The sequence below is a fragment of the Apteryx mantelli genome, chromosome 6 (assembly GCF_036417845.1).
Source record: "Apteryx mantelli isolate bAptMan1 chromosome 6, bAptMan1.hap1, whole genome shotgun sequence".
Classification (NCBI taxonomy): Eukaryota; Metazoa; Chordata; class Aves; order Apterygiformes; family Apterygidae; genus Apteryx; species Apteryx mantelli.
This window is the reverse complement of record NC_089983.1, coordinates 24,834,159-24,862,082: the sequence shown is the minus strand read 5'-3', so window position 1 is coordinate 24,862,082 and position 27,924 is coordinate 24,834,159. Positions and strand designations below refer to the sequence as shown.

General features: G+C 37.6%; 1 protein-coding gene across 5 annotated transcripts; it reads right to left on the bottom strand.

The window, feature by feature from the left end:
* Positions 1-9: 9 nt before the first annotated feature.
* Positions 10-27,793, bottom strand: NFE2L2 (NFE2 like bZIP transcription factor 2). Of its 5 annotated transcripts, none has more exons than XM_067299001.1 (6): positions 27,662-27,679; positions 17,843-17,953; positions 5,529-5,798; positions 5,267-5,362; positions 4,474-4,653; positions 10-2,401 (listed from the first exon to the last, which is right to left on the bottom strand). In XM_067299001.1, exons 3-6 carry the CDS (start codon positions 5,793-5,795, stop codon positions 1,193-1,195), a joined length of 1,752 nt encoding a protein of 583 aa, XP_067155102.1. In that variant the 5' UTR covers positions 5,796-5,798; positions 17,843-17,953; positions 27,662-27,679; the 3' UTR covers positions 10-1,192. The 5 variants fall into 5 exon arrangements, with proteins under 5 accessions (XP_067155102.1, XP_013816170.1, XP_067155099.1 ...); XM_013960716.2 differs by lacking the exon at positions 27,662-27,679 and adding an exon at positions 18,260-18,358; XM_067298998.1 differs by lacking the exon at positions 17,843-17,953 and having other exon boundaries at positions 27,662-27,793.
* Between the last annotated feature and the right edge of the window lie 131 nt (positions 27,794-27,924).

Sequence of the window (27,924 nt, the reverse complement as noted above, 5' to 3'; positions counted from 1 at the left end):
GCAAAAGTGTTTCGAATTACAAACTATTTTCTATATTTCATAAAATCCACTATAATCAAGTACAATGAGTCTTTTGAAGAGTAAACAAAGCAATTCTATTTGTTTGCCCCAATTTTTATTCTCTTACAACTCACAATTTCAAATTCTGCAACACTTTAATTAAGCACAGGTCCCAGACAGTGCAGTTGGTTGGCAGTATGTCATCTATAACCTCAGAAGTAATATCAACAAGCATCATTTGTCCCTACTCGGAGATGCATAGCGCATTTCTAGAAGAATTAGTGAGAAATACACAGAATTTTTAGTTGGAAAAATGCATGGTGCTGATGATGTTTTAATTAACAGATTTTAAACGCCTTTGGAGAAAAGATCCCATCGTGAGTTAAGTAGAGTTCAGAGAGTAAAACAAGGATTGTTACGTAAACTTAACATAGACTTGAAACTTAAATTTATGTTACACTATCCTTCCAAAGGCAGTTAAAATGATGATGAACTAAGGAGCAGTAAAGCTGACAATGCTGTCTGATACATCTCCGATTACTATCATATTTGTTGTGTAAAGACTTGTCCTTGGAAAATTAGTGAGGATGTTTGAATCAGCAAATTACCTACTTTAGGGAAATAAATGTGTATGAAGTACAGTAAAAAAAAAAATTTAATGAACTTCAAAACAAATCAAAATCATACTTTGTCAACTTTTATCCTAAATTATATATTAAATATAAAGCAAGTACAAATGTATAAGAAAAATGGGAAACAAACATTATTGCATATTTATAAAAAAAGGTATCAGAAGCCATACTGTTTGTCTTGCAAGAAGTTATATTTAGAAGGCTAAAATCATTTTATATATATATATATCTCAAATCTATGAATATAACAAGAGATAAGAACAGTATATATAAATACGGTATCTTTAAATATTTACATGTATACGGAAACTAGTCAAAGTGGTACTATAAGAAGGAAATGTTTGTTATAAAAGTGAGATTACAAATTTTGCATACATACACCTGCATTACACTATTAGTTTTAAACCTGCATCTTCCATAAACTAGTTATTAACCTTAGAATTACTGTTGCATAGAATCATTTATGTTACCTAATTCTGCATTCCACCTCACAGTAAAATCTATCTGGATAATGATACAAAAATAACAACTTGAAGAACGCTAACCAGCTGTGCTGCCCTTCAGAATTTAGTCTCTGACTTCTTGCTTTTAGGAACAAGAAAGACATTGCCATCTCTAGTTTGCTGCAGTGAATATTCACTAGGGGAGTAAGACTTTCCATCTTCATCACGTAGCATGCTGAAGACCTCAAGGTATAAGGTGGTAAGTTGCTTTTTCATTTGACGAAGGCTTTTGTCATTCTCTCCTTTTTCTTTAAGCAATTTCTCTTTCTCATCTTTTAGGTTACTCAAATCTTGCTCCAGTTCCACTATATTTTCCAGTTTTCTTTTACGGCAGTTTTGAGCAGCCACTTTATTCTTTCCTCTCCTGCGTATATCTCGAATAAGTGCAAGCTGGGCTTCGCTGAACTGCTCCTTAGACATCATTTCATTGAAGTCATCAACAGGAAGATTGATGATTTTTTCTACAGGAAAAGGGATCTGCAGAGCTTTTGCTCTTTGCTCATCTCTTGTGAGATGAGCTTCAAGACGGCTTGAAGGTTTATCTTTTGTGAATGGAGCTTTGGGGTGGCCTGGACTGGCAGGTGGTTCTTTCTTTGGTGTGTTTGCACATTGCAAAGTAGGGGTTTGAGTGCTTGGCCCCAAGGAAGAAAGCACATGATCATGGAATTGCAATGAATACATGTTTGCATTGCTCTGTGGCACACTTCCAGGAGCACTATCCATGTCTTCCATTTCAGAATCACTACAACCAAAAGTCTTATCTCCATAGACAGATGATTCAACAGAGTGTTCAGGTGATGCTACACTAGAACTTGCATTCAATGAAATACCAGAGTCAGAATCATTACATTCTGGTACAGTTCCTGAGTGGTCACCATTAAAAGCTTTACACAGAGAGAAACTGGAAAGATCAATAGGTTCACTTAGAATATCTGCAAGTGACTGACTGATAGTGTTTGTCGGGGCAGTGTCACTGTTCGCCTTTGTATGAATAAAGGTGGCATAGAAATCCTCACAGAAATCAGAGCTCAAAGTGGATGTGCTATTTAAAGAGTTCCCACTCAGCTGGCTGGTGTCTTCTGGTGGCAAAATGCTGGAAAAAGGACCCTCAATACTGTTCAGGAAATCTGGACTGCAGTTAACATCTTTCCTCATCATGGATAATGAGTTGTAGTAATTATAGCTGTTGTGCATCTCTGTTGGCTTCGTTTCAGGGCTTGCGATTGTGCTTACCTCAGCCAGGTTATCATTTTCAATGTTAAGACACTGCATGAGAAAAGTAGAGAAATTCAGCAACACCTCACTAATTGATAACAAAATCTTTTTATATAATCCACAAACATTAAATATTTTAGCAAATCAACATGCATGTAAAATGGGTATTATAATATTGCTGTGACCTAGATTACTACAACACAATTTTACTATGGAGAGGCAAACTAGGGAGAAGACTAGGCACCTAAGCAGAGTATAAGGCAACTTACTCTGGACAAAGCTACTTAGATTAAGCCAGCAGAGCCTGTCAGTCATAACAAGATGCTGAAGACCCATTCCAACACACTGTGCTATATGGAAATTTCATGGAGCTCTCCTGTTCTGCTAAATTGCTACTGGGAATCATGGAGCTCTCACAAGCACCACTGCTAATAAAGGTATCAGTACAGTAAATGTAACATTATTGAATGTGATTTACTGACACCACTAGCAAACAATTATTCTCAGCAATCTTTAATTTCATATCATGAGATATATTTCTTCAAATATAAGATTCTTTTAGAAACTATTGAATGAAACAGCTGTTTGTTTGGTGTAGAGAAATGTAATTCTCTGTGAAGTAAAGAGTACTAACATTAAGCCTTACAAACATTAACTCACCCCACCTACTTTTAGTTAAGCTGGCTAACATCAGCATAAGTGCCTAGAACCATTACATTGATGGGCTTTCACTGGCTACAAGACCAATGTTCTTTCCAACAGGGTGGCAGTATCTTAACTGAATCTGAAATAAGTGTGCCTGCTGTCCCCACAGAATTAGGCAATTACCAAAATGAATCTCTTTCTCTTAAGAAGGGACCACACACTGATTATTTAAATGGAGATCACACAAGGCTTAAGATAAGGTTTTGAAAGTAAGAGTTTTCTCTTTCATCAAATATAATTCATAGAAAGAAGATAGCCTCAATTTAATTATCTCACTTCTTTTCAGAAGATTATTCAAATATGATTCAGAATTACTGCAACAGATGATTTTCTTTTGCTTTTATATTTACAGCTTCACTGCTGCCTCTTCATAGTCAAATTGTCCTTACGTGAGGCTTTGAACCCTATCACAACAGTAAAGATTAGAAAAGTAGGAAAATTAAAAAAATACAAAGATTAAGGAAAAAAGTGACAATGACAGGAAAGATGCAGTCCCCACACTTGCTTTCTTTTTTTTTAAATATGATTTAGATTGACAGGGGTTCCACCAACTATTCATCTCTTGTGTTAACAGCATAAAGTAAAGCAACATCATGCTGCAGCACCATAATGTTTTACAAAGATATATGAAAAAATAAATCTGCTCAATTTTATAGTCAACTTAAGTAAAATATAAATAAAACCATAATAAAGACAGGAAAAAAAAATCAAAGTAGATGTCCTTTGTAATGCACAATTTAGGAATATAGGAAAGTGATTTTTTTAGTCTGCTATTGTTTCTTGGAAATATCCACTTCATGTATGTTACACAATTAGTTCTTCCTGAACATATATAAACAATAGTTACACAGAAGAGGCAGGTATAGTTATAAGCCTATATATATGTGCTGTTTTCTTTACAAAACCTTTTTCTCCAGATAAAAGTTGAAGACAAAATCTAAATGAAAGTAACCATAAATGATTTACACAATATGTTTAAACACTGTCAAAAATACATTTACAATAATGCTTGTGGAAACAATTCCTGTTGTTATAGGATCCATAATTCAGAAGTACCCATTCTTTTATTCAACTGGAACTTCAAGCATGATAGTGCTGTAATACTGTATGTAACAGGTTGCAAACAGAGGCAAATAATAATTTAATAAACATGGGGAAGTTCTGGTTGGGAAGACAGACTGTTTTACTACGGCATTCTGATAGAGAATCAATTTCCTTTCTCCTATGTATTCTTTAATTTAGTATTTTTTAAAAATTAAAGCCAACACTGATTTACAAACATCCTACAGGTAGTACCCCAATGTGGGGGTCATAATCACCATCTGTTAAAATGCTGTTGCACTACATTCTCTGGAATACCATACTTTCCCAGAACATCATGCTACTATTTTCAGGTGTTTATCATATTAACCTTTTACCTGTAACTCTGGAAGGGACAATAATTCTTCCCAAACTTGTTCTATGTTCTGCATATTCTCTGTATCAGTAAGTGAAACTAAAACAGGTGATTCAGGTGGCTGAGTTTGATTAGAAGACATGAAGATTGGGTTATTATCCATCTGAGCAGGAACCAGTGACTGAAATGCAGCAGAAGAAACCTGGAATATTTAAAAAAGTACAAACAGCTTAGAACTGTCTAAAGCAAAAACCTGTTCTTGATGTTCTACCATTTCTGCAGAACAAGTAGACAGGTGTTTCTTAACAAAAGCATTTCTTGTAAATAATTGGATAATATAGAAATATTCCCATGAAAGCAGTTTTCATATTAAGGAAAAAAAATAGGAAAAAAAGCTACTAATTGACTGGTGAAGGGCTTATCTTTACCACATGAAATAGTCTGGGTCAGTATGCTGAAGTAAAGCAACTCAAATATACCAACTGCACATAGCTGAGCTATGCAAATGACCAAACTGCAAAACTCCACTACTGTTATTTGTAGTAACTGGAATGATTGCCATCAGTTGTGGTCATAAGCTGAATCCTGACTGCATTACTAGGTTAAGCACAAGGAACACAAGGGCACCACACCACCCGCACCTGATACAGCCCTAGTTTAAGACTCCTACAATGCTTTATTCCAGTTGGGAGTTGGCATGGGGACAAAGCTGAAGCCACATCACAAGTTAATAGCACAGTCGCGACAAATCTTAATGAGAAATAAGACCGATCCCCTAAAAGAGCACCCACGAAACCATGAAACTGAGCATTTACCTCATTGCTGTCTATAAATGGGAACGCTTCTGCCAAGAGCTGCATGCAGTCATCAAAGGACAAGGCTTCTGTTTCTGGTTTTGAAGTATGTGTGTTCTAAATAGGAGAGTTATGGGAAAAAATATTACTGCATCTTTGAATAACTGAAGAATCTTCCATTACAGCAATGAATGCAAATTAATTGTAGGTAACCACTAGCATTATGTCCTCCTGTGAATGGAAAGTGGTTTGAAAACACTCACAAATACATACAAGAGTTTACCTGTGAAAAACTGACTGGTGGCTCGGTATTTTCGGACTCAACACGCTGAGCTGGCTGAATCGGAACAAATTCACCTGTCTCTTCATCTAACTGCAGCTGAGCCAGGAAGGCTTTCTCCTGCTCTTTTTGGAGCTGCTCTTGTCTTTCCTTTTCAAGTTTCTTCTGTTTCTCGAGTTCATACTCCTTCTGCCGTTGACTAAAATCAAAAACTTCACGCCTTGCCCCAAGGTCTATATCTTGCCTCCAAAGAATGTCAATCAAGTTCATGTCCTGTAATAGAAATACATTTTTAAAGCAAGCTTCCTTCCCAGCAAAGTGGTTTAGAACAATAACAAATCTTTTTAATTCTGTATTAAACAGGTAGATTCATGTAACTGAGGTTTAGTCTCTTAATCCTACCAAATTATCCAAATAAAATGTGGCTCTATATGCCCCTTCTGACGTGCATAAATTGATGGTTTACTTGCCCTGGCCCACAGACAGGCTGACAGGAACTAAGCAATTTGTTATAATTAGTTAAGGTAACATATGAACTAGCCAGAGGATAAATGTATTTTTCTTTCCTAAATTAGCTAATAGAAAACATAAAGCTATAGAAGGAATTATGTGACTTCATTAGAAAGTCTTTTTTTTTTTTAAGAGAAAAAAATAGAAATTAAAGAGGCTGCTCATGTAAATTCTTTCAGCATGATCTCATAAAATCGTAAAAGCTGACTAAAAACATGGCAGGGGGCTGGCTGATGTAACTGCAATAGCTATATTGCAAAATGCATTTTAACATATTTATGTTCCATTACAATATTCAGTATTAATCTTAAAGATCAGCAGAACAGTGCTACAGAGCTGGAAGATAACCTTGTTTCAAAGTCATCAAATGACATAACATCACTGTAGCACTAAACGCAGTTATTAAGACCAATCACTAAAAATTTGTAATTTAAATCTTAGTCCAGGTTGTCATTCTACATGTGGTTGGTTTGGAACAGTTGAGTATAAATTAATAGGTGTCAAATTTTGTTAGTTAGGCTCTGGCTCATCACAGAGTTGGTCATTTATCAGACTGCTAACAATGAGCTAAATTTCTTGGAAATCAGCTATCCCCTGTATACTTAAATGCAGCTATAATGTTTCAGAAGACAAAATAACCTTTGCAATCTAGCGAAATCCATCCAGTTGATATATTTTATCTGTCTACAATTACTTTTAATTAATTGCACAGGGTTTTTTATTTTGTTTTGCTTTTTAATTGTCCAACCATTCAGTGTTTCTAAGGGCCAAAATATGGACTATTTTCTTCTGTGAAGAAAATCTAACACTCAACAAAATCATCAATCAGGATGTTAGCTGATGGAGAACTTTAATACTTGGTGGCCACACTTGTCAGATGGGTAAAAGTCGAACAAATTCTAGCTGGTGCCTGAGAGTTATGAGTTTATGGCATATTTCATTATTCTTAAAATTACCTTTTTAGCAGCAGTGTACAGAAATATTGTTTAATGTTGAACTTACTCATCAAGTTAGCACACCACAAATAATATATCAGCATTTCATTTCAGCAGATCTTTAATGATTCAGTTAGTGGTTCTAGACCTGAGATAAATTTAGTATAACCATAATGATCCACCATAATAAAATCAAAACATTCCCTTATCTCTAAAGACTATTTTCAAACAGAGAAGCACAGTAACCTAAACACCAAGTCACTCTGCCATTCAAAAAGATAACTTCTCTACAACATTTATGGCAAAAGGCTTTAGTGTGAGTCTGTGTTTGAACAAACCAATTCAGTATTCTCATTTCTTCATTAAAAATTCTATACTATTAACATTCATATTTACATATTGCAAGAACTATTACTAGTTACTAAAAAAACTTTTTTTTAAATCAGGCAGTTACATAAAATATCTGCGTGTTTATACAATGCAGGCATTAACAAATCTAAGGCATATATAATATACTTTGCTGGGAGAGATCAAAGCCAGCTTTAACGGCCAGCAGTGAAGAAGCTGAAATAATTACAGTGGCTGCCCAAGACAATGTTTGGTCTTTCCAGATTGGCAGGGTAAAATGAACTAATTAGGTTCTGCAGCAATTGAAGATATTGCAATATGGTATAGCTTCATTAAGGGCCAGTAGTTTACCAGCTGCTCATTGTCTCCTTCTGCAGCAGACTCAGAACCGTTTCCTAGTTTTGGAGCATTTGCAATATGTTCTGGATAAAACTGCAGGATCTGGATTTTAGGGCTCACTTCTGAATTATTCATTTACAAGGCACCCTTACAAACGTGACTCAAAAGATTTTTTTGTGCATGTAATGCATGAGGTTGTGAATTAATAGAGCTGTTTGTCTCCCTGGGTTGCAACAGACTATGGCATAAAAATAGAACTGATGTTCAGTTTCAGTTTAAATCACAAAAAACAAAAGAGATCAAAATGGAAAAGGCATAACACATTTTCCTTAAGAAGAAAAATATGCAGTCTTAATGCAAAACCTTAAGGTGCAGCTCCTAAATCTATTGGATATATTCGTTACCAAAATAAGTAGCTTTAGGTGCTGCCTTATTTGTGGGATGAGACACATCAGCTGGCCGAAGAAATGGTGCAGGTGTACACGACCTCTGTATTTGCACACCAATCAATTCAGCAAGCAGTATTATTTTTCAAATCAGAATGAAATTAATATGCTTGCCTGGTATTAAGGATCTTGGACTGTTGTCTGAGAAAAACCACAGTATTGATTACCTCATGTCACCATTTTTCAAGGGGCAACATTTAGCCCAGTATCTTGTCTCTGGCAAATGGTCAGAGCTTCGTTAGTGTTGTGTTTTACCCTGGAGAGAGCTGTCTGTCAGAAGCCCTTTTTTTAATTTGTTTGTTGTATGTGTGGCACTGAAAACCAAAAAGTTTTCTTTTTTTAATTATCACTATAGAATTGGGAAAAGAGCCCTGCTATTTTTACCGTGAAAAGTTCTATATAAATATAGTCATATTATCCTTAAATTCTAATAACAGTTCAAATAATTACTCTTCATGTGAATCAGTTGCATGGAGGAAGTATTCTTCTACTGAGTAAGCTATTACATGAAATACTCAAATAGTGTGCTGATTTAAATCTAACCTGCCATTTAGCACTTATCTATAATTTCAGCCAATGATTTTAATAATATTGTTGTTTTCAAGAGAGTACAAAATTTGGGGCATTAATACAAAGCCTCAGGTCAAAATTAATGGAGACAACACTGACCAGTGAATCACTGACGAATGAGTCATAACCCCCAGCATAAGGGGGTGGCAAAAAACTACAAATAAACAAATAAATAAATTGCAGTCTAAAGCAAATATACTGCAATTTTGTTCCTTCAGCCTCCCCACAGCCTTCCACTTTATTTCTTAGCCTTATTGAACACTAGCACACACACACACGCAGACGTACACATACAAATATAGGCACTCCATTTTACGTTTAACACCAAAACATTTTTTATCTTTCCATTGTGAAAGAATCACAAAAGTGACTGTCTGTTTGATGTCTGAAGTGTTTAACTAAAGCTACTAAAAAGTATTTTAAGTATTGCTGTGCTAATTTTTAGATGGCTCGACATGTGCTCAAATCAAAAAGATTCATTTAAAGGGGAACAGCAGGCTGCAGGGGAGAGCAAGCACAGATTAATATCCAAACTAGAATATATGCACTAAGAATTCTATGAAAGATTTGTCTAAACAAAGGCTTGTGACGGTATTTCAGAGCCATGCTAACCACTTCCCTTAATATCAGGAGTATTTACTGTAAAGGCACCAGCGGTCCATCATGTGACGGAGTCCACAAGTGCCCGTTTGTTCTTTCCTCTGTTGTGCAATTTTTTGAATTGGATCAGAGGAGCTAAAAGGAGACGCAGGACAAGCTAGTTCTCCTCGGCATGAGGAAGTAAGCCTGTTAGCTGAGAGGGATTTCAGATGCAATGTTTTCCCCTAATTTAGAACTCAGATCTATTTAATGTATGTATTACCATTGTCCAAGTGTCTAACTTCTGGGACAGTCATATGTTTTGAGCACTTTTCCCCTGGCAAACCAGTAGCGATTTTATTTATTTTGTTGACAATTTTGTAAACAGAGAAAGAACTTCTCTCAGCAGACAAGGACTTGCTCTGCTTTCCCATGATCCATATAAGCAAAAGGTGCCTCTTACTCATGGTTTGCTTTTTTGTTCATTTAGTTATATGCTCTCCCAACTACATTGATAGCTTAGTTTGGACTTATAAAGGCAGTTTTAATAAGATAAACCTAAATGTTAAACAATTCACATTAAGCTACCATCTGGCCCCCAATGGAAATTTTCATGTTTTAGATTTACATATCAGCATTTGCCATCTGGGCAGAGTCTGTTATACATTTTATGAGAAAATCTCTGACTATATTGTAAAGTTTGACTATTAACTCTTATTGCTCCTAAGCAAACATATTTGCAGTAGGGTAAACAAAGGAAAGGGACCCTATTTTCATGTTATTCTCATAGACTGACTTTTGTGCTTTAAACAAAATGCTCATCTTTCTGTTTCATCCCTGTTTGGTTTATCTAACTGGTTTTGTTTTTGTTTGAAATATAAGCCACTTACAGGTTAGAGTCAGCAAAGCAGAAACATCAGTAGGGAAACAATCTGGTATCTCAGACAGAGCTTTCAAACTGTTATTAACTAATTCCAGAGCACATCCATAATTTTTTTGCTCATATGCTTTTTAATGTCATGCCTTTTGCAACATAAACTGGGACAATATTAACCATCTACCTCACCAGACAAAGACTTTCCTTCCTTTCCCATGATCTATTAGAACCTAACTTAAAGAAAAGGGAAAATTTCACATACCAGTATGAAAAAATGAGGGAGCAATAGAATCAATGGATATTGCATCCTCAGGAAGCTCAGAAGGGGACCCCACAAGAAGCAGCAAAACACTCCTACAGCTTACTAGGAAGAGAACTGGCAAAATATCCCAAAATTTCTATTTGTTTTCCAGAAAATGAAAGGAATGAACAAAAAGCATCTTAAATCCTCGCAGTATTCAAAACAGAGTGTGGGAAGTGAGAATTAGGGCCCTGAGCTACTCCAAGACAAGAATGAAAGTGAGGGGAATGAGTAATAAAGAAAGGAAGTGTAACAGAAGGCATTGGAAGCATTTTTAACATTTAAGAAAAGCACAGATAGTAGGAGCAACAGCTGAATGCTTTCCCATCATTATCTTCAGGAGGAATTGATTTTTTTTTTTTACAGCAGGTTTTATGAATTATTTATAAATCATTTAATGTTTTCATATGATCTCTGGAAGTTACTATATTTAGTTTTTGTTGGTGGTGGGTTTTTTTTTAATATTCCAGATCTTGCAATCTGGTGATTCTTTATCAAGGTGAGCTACCACCATTCTTGGTTACAGAAAAAAATCCTGGAAACATAACCCTCATGCTTCAGGAAAAAAAAAGAAAAAGAAAGTAGAGAAAGTAGGTAAGGTTAACCCAACACTAATACTTTTTAAAAACAAACAATGAGCTTTGAAAACTGACCCATAATTTTCAATCCCTTACAGTTAGAAACACGATGACAGGAGTTAATTCAAGAATTTGGAGGGGATGGCGAAGACACAAAAATTTGACAGAAGAACAGCATTTTGGGGAAGAATGGGGAACAAGGAATAGCAGAAGCTATTTATGCTGGAGGACAGAGGGGCACAACGGCAATTTTAGATGTCTGGACTTAGGATTTGGAAATGTGACAGAACAGACAGCTGTCAAACAAAGCCACACAACAGCAACCTGTGATTTGTGAATCACAAGGTCAAATCCCTGACTACCCTGTGGAGCTGCCTGCTGTCCCACATTTTTAACCAAGACCACCTTCCAGACGATCCAGGGGAAAACAGTGTGCTTGGGTTGCAAGTAAACTTTTTTCTGTCTTTCATACCTGTGCCAGTATCACTGCTGGTGAGACTGACACTAACCCAATACCTGCTTTGGCTTCTTCATGCCCATTTACCCCGCCTGGCCCTAATTAGACTTTGGATGCCTGATTTCTTGCTCAGCAACCTCTTTTTAAGCCCTGCAAGACTGATTTACCTGAAAAAGGACCCTAAAAGGGTTGAACACCACAGCTTTAAAGAACAGACATTGTAAGAGAATTTCCACTCTTTGGCTATGTGAATAAGCCTGTTGAAAAATGCTGGCCATGTGTCTTGGGACATTCTTCTGCCCCAGTAGAAACATATGAGACAGGCTTACTCCCTGAAATGTAAATGTTTATAAGCACATTTCATTTTCTTACTGAAGAAACTTCTTGAACGCTTTTCCAGGCCAGGAGCAGAAGATGTCCTGATATATCAGTTAGCTAAAAATGTTTAGCCTCTGTTTTTTCCAAACATACACCTCACATTCCACAGACTGAAGCTCTCTTTGTATTCCGGCATGCTCTACTAATAAATGCCAAATTGCCAGGATCTTCTCTTATAAATGAAATTAGTTGAAAAACTACTTGGCTACATTGCCTAGCATTCTTAGGAGAGGTTCACCTAGAGTGTTATCTTTGGATTGTGCTAACAATGAAAGCGAGAGGCTCTGACTGGCTGGAAGGACAGTCTTCCCCTACAGGTGCTATTCTGGAAACCATCCCCCCACAACCCTCACTCCAGAAATAACTTCTCTGAGAAGTAAATGATTTATATATTTCATCTGAAGTGTCATCTTCCAGGAATGGTATCAACAAAGGCTACAACTGTAAGGTCTGGTTCTGCTTATAGCTCTTCCCATATCATACAACCTATGGTGAGCAAGCTGACCAAACTGCAAGGAACAAGATATACTTCATATATTCTCCAGTAATAGTGAAAAAACAGGTTTCTTTAAGCCTGAAGAGTGTAAAATGAGTGAGAATGTAACTGCAATAAAGAAAAGTTGTTTTAGGATGTTTATAGTCATAAACGTATGGGTTTAAACTCATTCCTACTCCAAAAGCTGCAAAATCCTAATGTCAACAACAGAACAAGACCACAGCAAGTAAAGGAAAACACCCTCATCACAAAGACAGCAAAGAGAAGAAAAAGAAGGGACACAAAAGGGTGGCTCATTTCTCCACTTTCACAATAGTTTTCTCTTTCTCTGCAAAATCAGTCTCCACCTCTGTGCCACTCCTTAAAATACTGAAAGCATGCTGGAGTCTCACAGCACTCTCGTTTAGCCTGGGGTGCAGCAGCAGGAGTGACATTCTCCTCTCTGGCTCATTAATCTCTAGAGCCAGAAATACATACGTATTTCCTTTTCCCATCACATTTGGTCTGCCTTTAGCTGACTGACCACTTCTGATGCAACAGCTAGATCAGGGCACTCTTGCTCAGTATTGCAGCTCTCTTTGCAGAAGATTGTTTGGCATTCTATCTCATACACTCCAAAAGTAGCCATGTTGTCCTAAATTGTTTAATCAATGTGTATTTTAGCAGACAGCTTTAAAATAACACAATTTTAATACAGAGTATGCGCCTTCCAGGGGCTGAATGGTTCCAAGATTGATCCTCCCTCAATATCTTAAAAAAATGCGTTGTTTGAAAAGTCTAATTTAAATTTTACTTTTCCACAGTTTATTTGGCTAGTATAAAAGTGTGTGGTTCCAATCCCAGTTCTGGTTGTGACCTTATCTAGTCTCAACTTTCATGATGAAATAGATTAGTGAAGTAACACTATCACTTTATTAAAACTGAACACATCAATGTACTGAGTCCAGTCCTCTTAGTTAGATATGTCCTTAGTTAAATGTCTTTTAAACAATTTTAGGTTTAGATAAAAGCTTCTACTCACATTCTGAATCCCTCTTTCAGCTTAATAGAGACATTTAGTTGCTACTTCTTTACTGTCATCAGCAGGATTACAAAATGATTAAGTTGCACTTATGCACACAAAGTTAATATGTATATTACAATCCATTACACAAGTTGCATAATGAAATTGGGATGCTCTGGCAAAAAGATGGGATTGTTTTAGAAAAGAGTGGGTTAGCCTGCATATTGTTTTTACATGCTTGATGCATCAACAAAATCTACCCTACTGCCCCAGCAAGTAAACTGATTCTATTGTGGCTTACTAGAAAGCTGCTGTACAATCATCATGTATTGGACCAGGTAACTCCATTTTGAAAGGTATTCAAATAGCAGCCATCTCAGATAGAAATCTACTTCATTTCAGGAAAAGTTGCTCTTAATAGCTTTGATTTATTCGTTTTTTTTTCCCCCTCCCAAGTTAAACTCAAAACTGCACCATAACAAAACCAAAATCAATAAATGCCAGTTATGTTTACAGTAAAAAACCCTGGCCCTACATGTAAACAAACGATATAAAAAAATATATATGCTTGAATTTAACCAGCATCTAAAAATACTGCTGACCTTTTAACCACAGGAACACATAAGCCTTTGCATCCCAATCCATTTTATATATTGAACCCATGGTACCTGGAAAACAATTACCTGTTAAATGATTATCTTCAAGCTATCCTGCTGTACCCTGCCAGGCATGTACTGTGTGCAGACATTGCCACAGGCTATTCATTAGTTTATCTAGGAGAGGATGTGTTTATAATAATGGCTCAGTCATCTGGGAAACATGATCCAGTCAAACAACAGCGTGCTCTTACAGCCAGTGAAACATCAGGAAGTAAAAAAAGATGAACACAGAAACAGAGAAAGGAATCTAATAAAACTGCATATAACCTATTTATTAGGTTATATTAACCTCAGGTTATAACCTCATTGCCACTATTTTCATTTCACTAGGATTATCCACTTTTTGGAAAAGGATATTTCAGGCCAAACATGAGAACAGTGTGCATCTGTTCTTAGGTCAAAATATTTTCTAGGATTATTTAGAATCTTAGTTGAACTACACATTTCCACTGCTCCAGGACTTCTTACTATAAAGCCCCTATTTTTAGCTGTCATTTTGCTGCTGGCTGGGCAGGTTATGGGGACAGGCACCAGATGGGTTATTACAACTAAACTACAGCCTGGGTGGGGAAACAGTGTGTTCCAGTGTTACAAGAAGCATGTCCCACCAAGCTTCACTTCACTGATCTCACAAGCACCTTACTTCTATTGTTCTTGTTCATGGGCCAAACAAGAATGGCAAGCAACTGGAATATCAGTGTGCATTAGAAAAGCATTGAGGTTCACTAACTGTAGTGCCAGCACACATCCCTCAGCCCTCATTCAGCAACACAGATTTTTACTCCATAAGGCTGAACCAAGGAAATTCTTCCATACTTCCAAACTGAGCTGACAAAGAAAGAAAAGCATGCTTTTAAACTAAGAGAACTCATCACACAAACACTTCACCAGCCTAGAAGTACTATCTTAAGAATAAAAGCTTAAGAATCAAAAGATTAATAATTGAAAGGAGTTTAAAGGGGAAAAAAGAGCAGAGTCATTGTTTTATATTAAAAATACTCCACTAAGAGAACATTAATAAAGTATGCACACTTTTAAGCACTCTAACTGGGCAATAGAAAAAGTGGACCGAAAGAAAACTGCCATAAGTCATAAGCACCAGTACCCTCTTTATTTCTGAGACAAAACCGGACCGTCATCCTGGTCCTCAGAACAGCCTGCAATACATGGACATGGACACAAGTGACAACTGTTGCCATTCTCTTGAGATTAGTAACTTTGAACTAAATTCACTGCTTTAGAAGTTATGCTATTTCTAAATGCAGCACTGTAATGTTTTCTATGATCCCAAATTCAATTTGGACAATAGAATTTGCCAATGACACTCATGTCTGATTACATCCACTCTGCATTATCTTCTCAGCCAAAAGCTCTACATTCTCCTCCTCTTTCTTCTGCCTCTACTTTTAAGGTACAATCCCAGGAAATGGGCCAATCAGTAATGCACATAGTTACCACACACAGCACAAACTAACACACACAGTAACTACATAGTAACTTTGCATGGAATACAGTTTGCTCCAGAGGTGGTCAGCTGTGACATGTTCCATACACTTCAGCCCAGATCTGGCAGGGTAATTTGTGCCTACCCGCTGCTACAATCTGTGGGGCACAGGTGTTTAAATACCTTTGTGGATCAGAATCTTGCAATTAATGCACACTTTTCACATACATGATTTTTATAGATATAGAATGCTGAGAATTTAGTGCCAGTGCACAATTTTGCATACAGAAATAGCGTCCAATGTAAAACCATATTAGAGAAAATAATGGCAGCTACGTATTTCTGATTGCCCTTAAGCATATGATGAAGGGAAAAGTTCAGCACAGCTCCTTTTCCCTTTTTTTGAGTGTTTAACTTCAAATACAAGTTAGACAGGTTGTTCCATTTCTGTGGAGGAATAAAAAACAGAAAAAAAAGCCAAAAATACACTGCTATTCAACTGCTCACCATCAGATACTACAGGACCTTAAGAGATTTGAGAAATGGAGTTCCCTGTGTGGCAAATTTTTGCTATGGTGACAGTTCATCTTTCAAACAAATAATTCATGATTAAATGGTTTATTTGACACTATGCACAGCCTTCATTAGTGACATGCTTCAGTTTGAGATAAGCATTATTAAATAACTACATTGTTCAACTGTGCACTACTGAAATAACCAAAAATAATCTTCCTAAATTTACAAGAACAGCATAGAAATCCTTACTAAATTTGTATGAAATGAGTTTGCCCACCCTCCCTGCTTTCTTCAGCCATACCAAAATACATGATGGGAGCTGTTTTTCTCTATAATAAGGAAAGGTCAGATTTTCTTTGCTCATTTTCTTAAACACTGAAGTTCACATATCTCTCAGTAAAGAACAATTCTGTAAAAAATTATCAACCCCTTCCACTAGATTTTTAGAAAGCTTTTACACTTAGAGGCCCGGAATGGTTAAAACAATTAAACCAGAAAGGTCAAGAAAGGTCAACATGTCAGGTGTCCAAGTACCAATTTATCATTTTTGTACACAATGACAACATTTGCATAAAGAAAAGGCAAACCTACCTAGGAACTGAGTAACACTGTATTAGAAAATAAAGCTTTGTTTCTGTGTTGTGCAATCCAACCCTTACTTTTTAAAGCCCTGTGCATTATTCAATTTATAAATTGAAAACAAAAGGAGCTAATTGAGAGTAAGTAAACTGTTTTATACTTCTTACCAAATTAGGTAAATGCAATAATTCTGATACCCTCAAAAGAACAACACACTCTCCCAAACTCAACCATCAATAATTTGCTCCTTCCACACAAATCAACAGCTTCTACTTCCTACCACTTTGCTTGGGGCTTCCACGTCTGTCTTGAGTAGACAGGAGTCTCACTACCTCCTGGATCTTCCTGGACCAGCTATCTGGCTTTTCTGCTACCATAAAACAGTTGGTTATGACAAAGCTGCCTCTTTCAGCCTTCTGATTAAATGGACAGATGTACCTAGGAAATCAAGGTAGAAGCCAATTCCTGATGTTTGTCCCCTCACACACTTTACTAGCAGCTATGATAACCAAAATAAGACTGTTTTTCATGAATAATAAACATGTCAATACACCTCTTCCATCTACAAACAGTAAAAATGTTGCATGCATGTCAAGATGCTTAACAAACATTCAATATTTGGGGGTGGGGGAGGAGGGGAAGAAGAGAAGCCTATCCAGTTTGAAAATGTATTACAGAAAATCAAGAAACTGAGTCCAAAGCAACTCAGTGCAGTCTGTTAAACATTTATTTTTAGTTAATAACTGGGTCTGTTATCTGAAAAATGAACTGATCTCTTGGACATTTATAAAGCAATGTATTTACACAATAAATGTTAACTTAGTTAAGTTAAAACCTTAGACACATGCTGGTTGAGTGCTCCATACAAACAGTTTAAGAGGGCAATTCAGAGCATTTTAGATATTTTCTAGAGCTGCAAATTTTATCTCCCATGACCACCAGCTGCAGTTTGATAAGGCATTCCGCTGTAGCTTCTGAAAGGAGAATGTTGGACTGTGATAAAGAATACAGGTTGCCAAGAGAATTAAGCAAAGAACTTCCTTCTTCCTTCAGAAAGTACTGGACATTTAATTATTCTGTATTCAGTGAAACAGCACAGCAAATCATCATTCACCCTGGAGTAAAAGCAAATAATATTTGAAAACAGGAATTGTTTTTATCTTCTCAGCTTAGAACATAGTTTGGAGTAAGAAGCAAGCTTTCTCCTGTGCCTATATCATCACAATAAATTTTGTTGAAGAACATTTGATTAATTGCTCTTGTGAATTCTTCAATGCTGCTTGTCATGTGAGCCAAAGATACCTTTTCTCTGTTCTCTGTTCCTCTTCTCTGCCATCACGATATTCCCAGTTCAGTAAGGAAAGAGGTGGTGGAGTTGAGTCAAGGCAGAATCTTTCCAATGGTAGAATAACCCTAGCAACAATGGTCAAAGTTTTTAATTCATTCAGTTTGTCCCTTCTTTTTTTGCTTCCTTTGCGAAAAAAGCACATTCTTCCTTATATCTGGGGATTGAAGGAGGTATCTTACCCTTTTTCCTCTAAGTTTCTGCATGCCAACTTTTACAGCTGGGCTTTGAGGAGAGCTATATTAACTGCCATTTGAGGAAGACATGGGTGTTTTCTTTAAAAGTTACCCTAAATGGCATGACAAAGTGAAAAGGAAATCCTTTACAAAGATCCCGTTTCAAGAGCAGAAAGGGTTGAGAAGAAACAGACTTACCTTGCTGCCTCTGAAGAAAGTGTCTAATCTCTAAAGGCAGGATGAAACATCCCAGCACACTGCAGGCGTATCTATCAGCAGCTGAAGGACAGCAATTTGCTGATGTATGAAATAGAAAGTAAGTGTAACTGTCCTGAATATCTGCTGCCAAATTAAAGTTTGTGTGCTGAATCCCCGAATTCGACAAAATAAATTTATTCAGCAGACTGTTTCTAATATTAGCATTTACTGCTGATTTTTCCGGTAGAAGACAAAACAGAAGATTTAATTGCTTTCCAGATGGAATTAGAATCAATTTGTTGAGCAAAAGGAATAAAAATAATCGGTAGAAGACCACTTAAAAACTACAGTTAATGCAGAATGCAAACAGAATTTCAGGTTTGGATCCTGGCTGAACAGTTTTCCATCTCTGACCACTTTATTTCCTTATGCCTCAGTAAATACTTGGAAAATCAGATTAAAGCAAGTTGTCAGTAAAAATCACAAAACTCCAAAACTTTTCTATAGCAGTTAAGCCACATAATGAGACACTGATATCTTGTTAGGTAAATCATTACTCAGTCAGATATTAAGTGTTCATCTGTCATTACTATTTGCATTTTATAATACCTTGTTCATCATGTCTGCCACATACACACACACGATTTATTAAAAACACTCATCCCAAGGTTCACTCCATTTTGCATTTAAAATAATTCTATGGCTCTGACCTTAGTAACACAGAAATTTTCAGAACAATCTAAAGTACTTCAGTGATTTGTTATAGCTCCATTACAGTTTCATTATTTAAATGGCTGCCATTCTTCATTTTGCCAGCAAAAGAAACTTTGAGACATGATGAGAGATGTCCGCACTGGTTATCAGATGAGCAAGGACTCCAAAGAGTGGTTTGCACAGACTAGATTCCTAAAGTGGCAGATGATAAAGGATCACAGCTCTAGCTGGAGAATGTTCAGCAGAACTACAAAATTCCACCAAGTCACAACAATTTATACTAGCTGAAAAATTGACACAATAATCCTATAACACTCTAGTTCATATACCCAAACTGAATTACAAATCACAATATCAAAAGCCACTGTACTGGAGCTAGGGCCTATACAAGTATAAGACACCTAAACATGGTATGTATTTCTATAGCCAAAGAATTCAGCTTAAATAATTTGAAAAACCAGCTGACAGAAGTTGGTATGACTTAGTTTCAGATGTAAGCTCTGTTTTATATATTATACTATTTTAATAGTACAGGTTTTGCTATTAAAATACTTCTGTTTTCATCCTTAATTTCTTAATCCTATTCATTTCAAAAGTTGGGTTTTTATTTTATTTATTTTACAAATATCAGTGGGATAATCTTCCAAAAGTTCCTCAGCTGACACATGGTCCTGCTTAATGCCTCTCTACACTAGAAAAAATAATAAGTGCAAATATAACTCAATGTTACAAAATAGTTTTAAGAAATATATCCACACACCTCAGGTCATATAGTTCACAGAAGATCACACCAGCTTCTACAATACACTTGCTCCAAGGACATCTAAAGACTACAATATCTTCATTTGTATAAGTGCCTCAGTCACTACTTCTGCAACATCGGTGAAGGCAGCCATTAGTGCAATAAGCTATGATGGAACACTCTCACTGACAAATCCTGGGTGACCTCTGCGGCTAAACTTTGTGTTCTCATCACAGGGATAAGGCTTCTGAAAAATTGTTATCTGTCTAAAATTGAGCTGCATCAACCTTCAGAGGCCCTTACATATACTCTCTCTTTTGTCACCTGTTTGGCCATCATTTTATTACCAAGCTGACTTTGGAACATGTATCTGGTTATATAACAACTTCAGACAAATCTAACTGGAAATACCCTGTTTGGATAGAATTCAACCTTCTTACCCTGCAGAACATAACTCACGGAAACAGTTCCTGAAGACAGAAAGGAAAAATGATCAAGTGTCCAAGTCCAGGGAACACAAATTGCAAATGCCAGCTACAGAGCAGACAGAAAGACTGGCCTGCAGGGGTTCTGACAGCATTCAGGATGACAGACCTGCATCAACTGCATGCTGCTTGTGAATTCTGAATAAGGATCTTCAAACAGTCCAAGCAATACAGGAATTGTTCCACTCTAATTATAGCAATAAGTAGGGAGGTGTTAATTTTACCACAAGAGTTCATACAAACAAAAAATCCCAAGATTTTTCTATCTTAGCTCTTTATGGCCAAACAGTAGTAATAATCAGAGCTGGAAGCAAAGTCATAGCAACTTCTCACATAACTCAGCTGCAGAAAAGTCACTGCTTCAACATATAACAGGCATTAATTTCAAACACAGCAAATAGGCACACCCTTAATCACAAAACAAATCTCTTAAAAGCATGCTATCAACCAAGCTCCTCTGAGTCAATTTCTCAAGTATGCAAACTTTGTTTTGCAAGCAATCTCCATGAGCAGATTTTTTCTTACTTACAAGAGACAGCATGTAATACCAATACAGTAAACAGCAATAAAACTTTAAAAGTGCAGGACAGAGATGTAGGGAGAGAGGAGGAGAATTCAATGTCTTTAAGTTTCATAGTCATACAGAAGATACTTCCTTAAAAGGTTTGAAAATTGTTTTCAAGCAGATCTTGCATAACTTGTTGCTGCAATGTTAAACTTAAAGGAAATTTATTTTCCTTTCTCCTCATTTTTAATTTCCTTGCTCATAATAATACTGTACAAGCTGGTCTAAAAGTCATAAGACAATATATCTGCAAGACAGCATAGTTGGGTGGTCTCAACTTTCTCAGTACTGCAATAGCATCAACAATAAACAAACGAAAACATAATTCTGGAAATTGTTTAGTTTAACTGTAAAGACAGGAAACATTAGAAGTCATTTACAGGATTTTCACAATAACTTACCTAAAAATCAACAGTATAGTATATTCCTTTTTCACAGTATTAAAACTGCAGCTAATCAGACCAAAATTAGAAATCTAAAGTGATATGAAAACTCTCAGCCAGATCTGTAGTATATAAATTACACCCACATAAGTATTATTTCTAAGTTTTACTCATTCTATTAAAGACTCACCAGTTAGTATTTGTGCTGAGCAGCTCTTACATCCTGCTGCTAAAAAAATGCTAACTTAACTTTATGAGTTAGTAACACCCTTATTAACTCCTATTAGCTTTCTGGCATCTCCAATGATGAATGTACCATAATATTTTAATTAATTCTTTTAAAATCAATATTAAAGTAGAACTTAGGAGTCAAACATGAAGCCCACATATAAACACATAATACATCTATGCAAAAGCCACAATCAAGTGTCAGTTAAAGAAATCTGAGCAAACATTTTAGCAAGAATTCAAAATGGCTGAAGACAGAAAACAGAACATGCTTCATAACATGAAGACAAACCTAATTCTCCAAAGGAGTCAAATAACTGAGCATTTTTATTCCTACTTGATGATGTTACAGATTTCTTGGTTAACCAATTTATTATTTAATTCAAATATATCATGCCAATTTTGGTTTTGAGAGACTTTATCTCAGGCACTGCTGGACTACATATGTCAAGGTAAAAAACAAGTTTATGTAAAACAATGTACTCTGCTGAGGAATGTATTTTTTCTTTTTATTTTGTTCTTTCTTTTAAAAGGTGGTAAAGAAAAATAATAATTATATATATATACACAAATCATTGAAACAAAGAAATCCTGAGATAAAACTGTCCCTGTGCTTACTTCAGTACTGTAGCTGCACAGAGTAATAATACTGTTTTCAAACTTTAGAAAAGCTTCAGCACAACACAATTAATTAGCTTCTTGCTACTGCCAATTAAGATGTGACTGTCACTAGTATTGCTTTTCCTGTACAGAAAGCAGACAGAGTAGAAAGATTAAAGTACACAATGACTACCTTTACTCGAAATTTATTTGCCTATGTTTGTTTCAGATATGCCTTTCATGTTTTAATGCAATTTTATACACTACAGATAGTTTTGTTGGCTTCACTTCTTACTCACTGGTTTAATTGTTTACCTTAATAAAACAAATATGCCATAAAGCTATTACAGTTGAGCAATCCTGAACAGGATTGCAGGTCACTGTAAATCAGTCATCTTTGGATAACACATCTTTAAAGTCATGAGTTTCAACTACTCTTACCTGGCTTTTCATTGGTCTATGTAAAAAATAAATAAATAAATAAATAATAAAAACTTGCATAAGTGGCAAAAAAAGTGTTTCCAAAACCAGTTAAACTAGGCTATTACAGAGAAAGAACTAATCTGAACAATGTATTGAATTACCTTCCCTTTACCTAAGCCTGTACTCTGTAGCACAAAGTCCATTTTGATATAATACACTGTATCAGAAAATGGAACAGACTTCAAAATGTTTCAAGTTCTCTAAGAATGTGCTATATTAAAATAATAGGTTACTTAGGGTTGTAATAAGATGGAGGCCAAAACAAACTTTAACTAGGTGATTAACCTGGAGACTTTAGAGGACTTTTTGCTGGCTGCAATTCAGACACTGCAGCAGGGGATTAATATTTAATTCATGCTGACAGGTTACTGCCTAGACTTGTACTGCATTAACCTCAGCCAACACAATTACTGTAAATATATCACACTTTCACAAATTGACCTAATTTTACTGAATGGTTTAGTCATTTTAAAGCTTGTCTTTCTTAATTTCAAGGAAAAAAAGGAAAGAAATAATATTCTAGATAAAAAAAAAAAAATTCCTTCCTTCAGTGAACAACATGTCCAGTGTTGACAAGCATGTGCATACTGAATGTCATTTACCCATCATTTGGAATTCTTTTCTTCAACCCTATGCAAGTCTACCCATTTCTGGACCTGCAATTGCCTCTTTTTCATAAAAAATGAATGCATTCCAATAACCTTTCAGTGACTCAGAAAAACTCTGACAGGTGTTACTGTTTTGGGGTGGAGGCTTCTTGGTTTTGGTTTGTGTTTGTTTTTTGAAGGAACATAGCTAACAATATTTGACACCTATGTATAGGAAAAACGTAAATTTTTTTAAATAGTGTGAATTAATTTTACTGAGAAAATTAATGAACAAATATTTCATTTAGTTCCTTCCACTTCCAGTGTCCCTCATCATCTCACAAGGCCCTTTGTACTCCACAAAGACAGACACACCAAAACTTTAAGGAAATAAATACTCTTATCATACTATCGCTACCTTTATTTCAGCTGGGATCATGAAAATAACACTACCTATCAAACAGATATTATTCTGTTTTGCAAGTTTAAACAAACAACTTGATGAAAAGAATCTAAAAGAAATCAAGAGAGTATTTGGGAGCAACAATAGACATATATTAGTCCTATGCACTTTTAACAATACCCTTGGGTCTTCAGGGTTATAGACAACCTGCTGCATTCTTATTTAGGAAAAAGTTATACCTTTTCCATTTTTCCAATTAAGAAAGTAAAAAAGTGAGGGTCAGAGAGCCAAAGTTTATGCTTGTCCGTGAACATTGCTGGGAAATGTACACAAACCTTCCTAACCACCCACACAGTGCTATAAAAATGTCTCAAGTTCTTTAATGCACACAAGACCATCCAGCTGCTCTTTGCTTATACTGAACGTTCTTTTTTGTTCCAGTTTGGTCTCTTTCAAATATTTTTCAAACAAACTTTTATAGCCAAAGTCTTCTCCAACTGCAGGTTCTAACTATGAGTTTCTGCAAGTGTGATTTTCAGAGGAAACTAACCCCTTGTACTTCCACCAGATTCCAATGTAATTGTAAATTCTTAGCACATTCTAAAGACAAAATACAGGACATTGTCGTATTTATTACAACAAAAATGTCCAAATAGTTGCTCTCCTGAAAGGACTAGCATTGTCAGTTCCTATTAATCTACATTCATTTCAGCTAAACATATTACATTGCACTGTATGTACCACCAGTTTAACTGAAATATTTTCATTTGTGTATTTTGAAGGAAAAAAAACTTTTTCAGTGCAGCTTGACATCAAAGTGAGCACATAAGAATTGTGAGTCTTTAAATAAATGGACTCCTACTTAAGATACAGATAGTGACATTCTTTCATGTACTTCCTCCACTTTTGTCTGCAATTTTAAGAGATACATGATGATGTTATCATTATGCTCAGAAATGTGGAAGTTTCTTATATTGAAATTTACCTACATACACATATAAATCAAGATATCTATAGAGATATCTATTTATCTATCAACAGTGTTTCCTGTTGACCAGTTATTGAACCTAAATATCAAGAAACAAAAAACCTAGGGAGTCATTTGTCAGGCCTGAGTGCTATATTTGTTTGTCTTTGCCTGCAGTCTTTATGTCATGTGGAAAAGATCAGCCATGAGGGAATCAAAGATAAACCCATTCACTTGGCAATTTAATACCGAGTGTCACAAAAAGTTGGTATAGACCCTTCTTAAAACCTTTTAGACTAAAGAGAGCATGCTAATTGAACTACAGACTCTTCGGGACAGTTTTCTGGGTAGAAAAATACCAACAGATACACTTAAGCAAACACCTGATTATTTCCTCATTTGTTTTTGCCAGTTGTTACAGTTGGTCTTATTTCAGTCTAAGCTCTTTTAAGTGCAACTCACAGCTTCATTCTTTGTGTTGAAAAGCAAATTCTTTTCGCTCTCTTCTTGTCACGAGGCTTTAAACTTAATGGTAACTGTTAAATTTGTTGAGTTTTCTTACCAAGTTACACACAACAGACGCAATCATTTTAATAATTTCAGAGTTACTGAAGAGAATAGCTACTATAGGAATATCTTGCTTTTGCAAACCTGATTTCAAACATCTTGACACTTATTTAACTGCATTCTTAGGTGTTTTGACTCCTATATTATTAGTGTATCATAGGCAAAAACATCCCATTTCACCTCTGCAGACATAGATGGAACTGCACCCTATTCCTAGGAAGAGAGCTACAACAACAGAATATTTTTTTCAAGACTATTGCACACAGTGGTGCACACAGTGCACACTGCTACTCCCACTGAGGCATGTAGCAGAAAGTAGTGATTTTACATTCTGGTTAAGGAGCTGGATCAAATCCACTTCTTCATATTCACCTTTACTGCTAAGACAACTGCTGCCAGGCACATACAAGACCAACGGCTTGTACAGTATTTGTACTAGTGCACACCCTTCCCATCCACTGGTTTGCAAAATCCAAGGGGAGAAACGAAGACTGTATTCCCTGTCTCTCATCATGCGTGAACATTTTAGGAAAGGATATCTGAATTTTCCACTTAGTAAATACATTTAAAATCATATTTAAAAGAAGATAATACATAATCCATTTGGCTACCTCAAAAATACAGCACCTTTTCAGGATATATCTGCAGGAGAAGAAAATGGCAGCTCTGAAGCCCAGCTAGGAAAATTGTAACAGGTGACTTGGTAGAAAGGGTTTGACAGAAGTGGGCAAACAAATAACAAAATCTAGGTTTGCTAGCAGACTAGTCATGGTGGACTGGGCAAAAAAGTACAAAACCAGGTGCCCAGAAGTCAGTGTTGTCAAGATTCTCTCAGAAATAAGAATGAAAATGCTGTAGTTAGATACCATGGGCAAGAAGAAATTCAAAGGGAATTTACACAGAGCAGGCCAGGAGTCTGATTTTTTTGCAGCATATTCCAAGAAACTGAGGAGGGAAGGTAGAGGTCAAGGCCGCACTACTGAGAATTAGTGGAACTATTAGCAGTCTAAACAGACAGAAAAGGAACAGTCTTCAATGAACTGAGAGATGTCAGGGAGCAGAAGAGTTATGCAATACTGTTAAGACATTACTTGTAGAAAGCATCCACTTACATATCCTAAAGGAAAGACAAAGGATATTTTTAAAAGTGTTTCTTTTGTGTTACAAAACTCTCTTATGTAGTATATATACTGTACAGACAAACCCTGAAAAAGCATCAAAACTCTTCAGTTTTAAATTTGTACTACTAAAATTAAAAAAAATAAAACAACTCCACATTAAGTTTCAAGTAATACTTCTTTAAGCCTTTTTAGAATTTGGGGATTATTTATACATGAGGATAACACCATAGATTATAACCTCTAACCTCTCATTTATACTGTACTGTATACTGTTGCCAAGGTTATCCTGGTTTTTTACATTGCATTTGAAAGACTAAATCAAAAAACAAAACCACCCTAGGGAAAAAAAATGATTGTGCAACAGCTCCAACTGGTTCCTGGCTCAGACCACTAAAGGTTGCATGCTACAGAACAGAAAAGGCCCTTTTAGGGAAACTGTGACAATCAACTGTCAAGCTTTGCTAAAATAAAAGGAAACCCAAGATAATTCACCCAAATAAGGACTAGGAGGCACAAGGTCATATGAACTCTTACGTGCAGTGACACAAGGGCTGTTTTACATGGATTTAATTTTGTATGGATTCCTAGGGTTTCCTACACCACTGCCCACGATCAGCCAGGCATTCCTTCCTACATGAGCAAGCTCTCCTAAACCTCTCACAAATTGAAAGGACAGAGAAAAACTCGCTGGGAGAGCTGTCAGACATTAATGTCTACCTCAAAAAACGGGGAGGAAGGGATACAGTTAAAATAATACCCCAAAGCTAAACCAAAACAGATTTATGAGTCTGTGGTGACGTGTCCCTCAGCTGAGCCGGCCGTCCGCAGACAAGTTAGGAGGTCGGACTGAAGCTCCTCCGGCAGCAGGGTCCTCCGAAACACTCTCTCTCCCTTCCCTCGCCCAAGCTGCCCGTGCTCAGGTACGACGTTACCTGCCCGGCTCGGAGCCTCCGCGCCGCTGAGCGCCCTCGCCCGAAGCTGCCCAGCAGGCGGGAGAGCTCCTGGGGAGAGGGAGGGCTGCCGGGGGGCCGGCCGGCCCTCCCGCGCTAGGCACCGGCCTCCTCGCCTGCGGCGACGGGGCTGAAACCACCTCGACCGAAAGCCATTACGTTCCCTCCTCGCTTTCTCCCTAACCCTGGGGCGGAGGGAGGGAAATGAGGGATGCGCAAGGCGGACAGTACTCGGCAGCGAAGCAGGCGGCGGCCCGTCCGGCTGCCGAGGCCCGGCTACTCCGCCGCGCCGCGCCGTTGCCAGGGCTCCCGGCCTCAAGCACGGCCCGCCCTCGGGGGGAGAAGGCGGGCCGCCCCCGCGCGCCCAACGGCTCCAACCGCCCCGCCCGCTGCCCCGGCAACGCCGCTCCGCCCCCGTGACTCAGCGCGGACGCAGGGGCGGAGTCACGCCACGTGCTCCCCGCCGGCCTCGTGACTGCGCGCCGCCCCGCCCCCGGCCCTGCGCGGCGCGGCGAGGCGAGGCGAGGCGAGGCGCGGCGCGGCGGGGGGAGGGCGGGGGCGGCGGCAGCCCCCCATCCGCCGCCGCCCTGGGGCCGGCCGCTCTCACCTGCGCGGCGGGGGGCACCTCGATCGCCATCGTCCCGGGCCCGGCGGCGACGGGGACGCCGCTGCGGCGCGGCTCTCGGCTTGCCCGGCACCGCCTGCGCGCTTGCTCCAGCGCTGTTTGGGGGACGGCGGCGGCCCGGGCCGGGCCGGGCCAGCGGGCCGCCCCCGCGCTCCGCCCCCGCGCCCCGCCCCGCCGCGGCGCAGCCACTCAGGCGCTGCGGCAGCCGCGCGGGCGGCTCTTTCCCGGCAGCGGCGGCGGCGGCG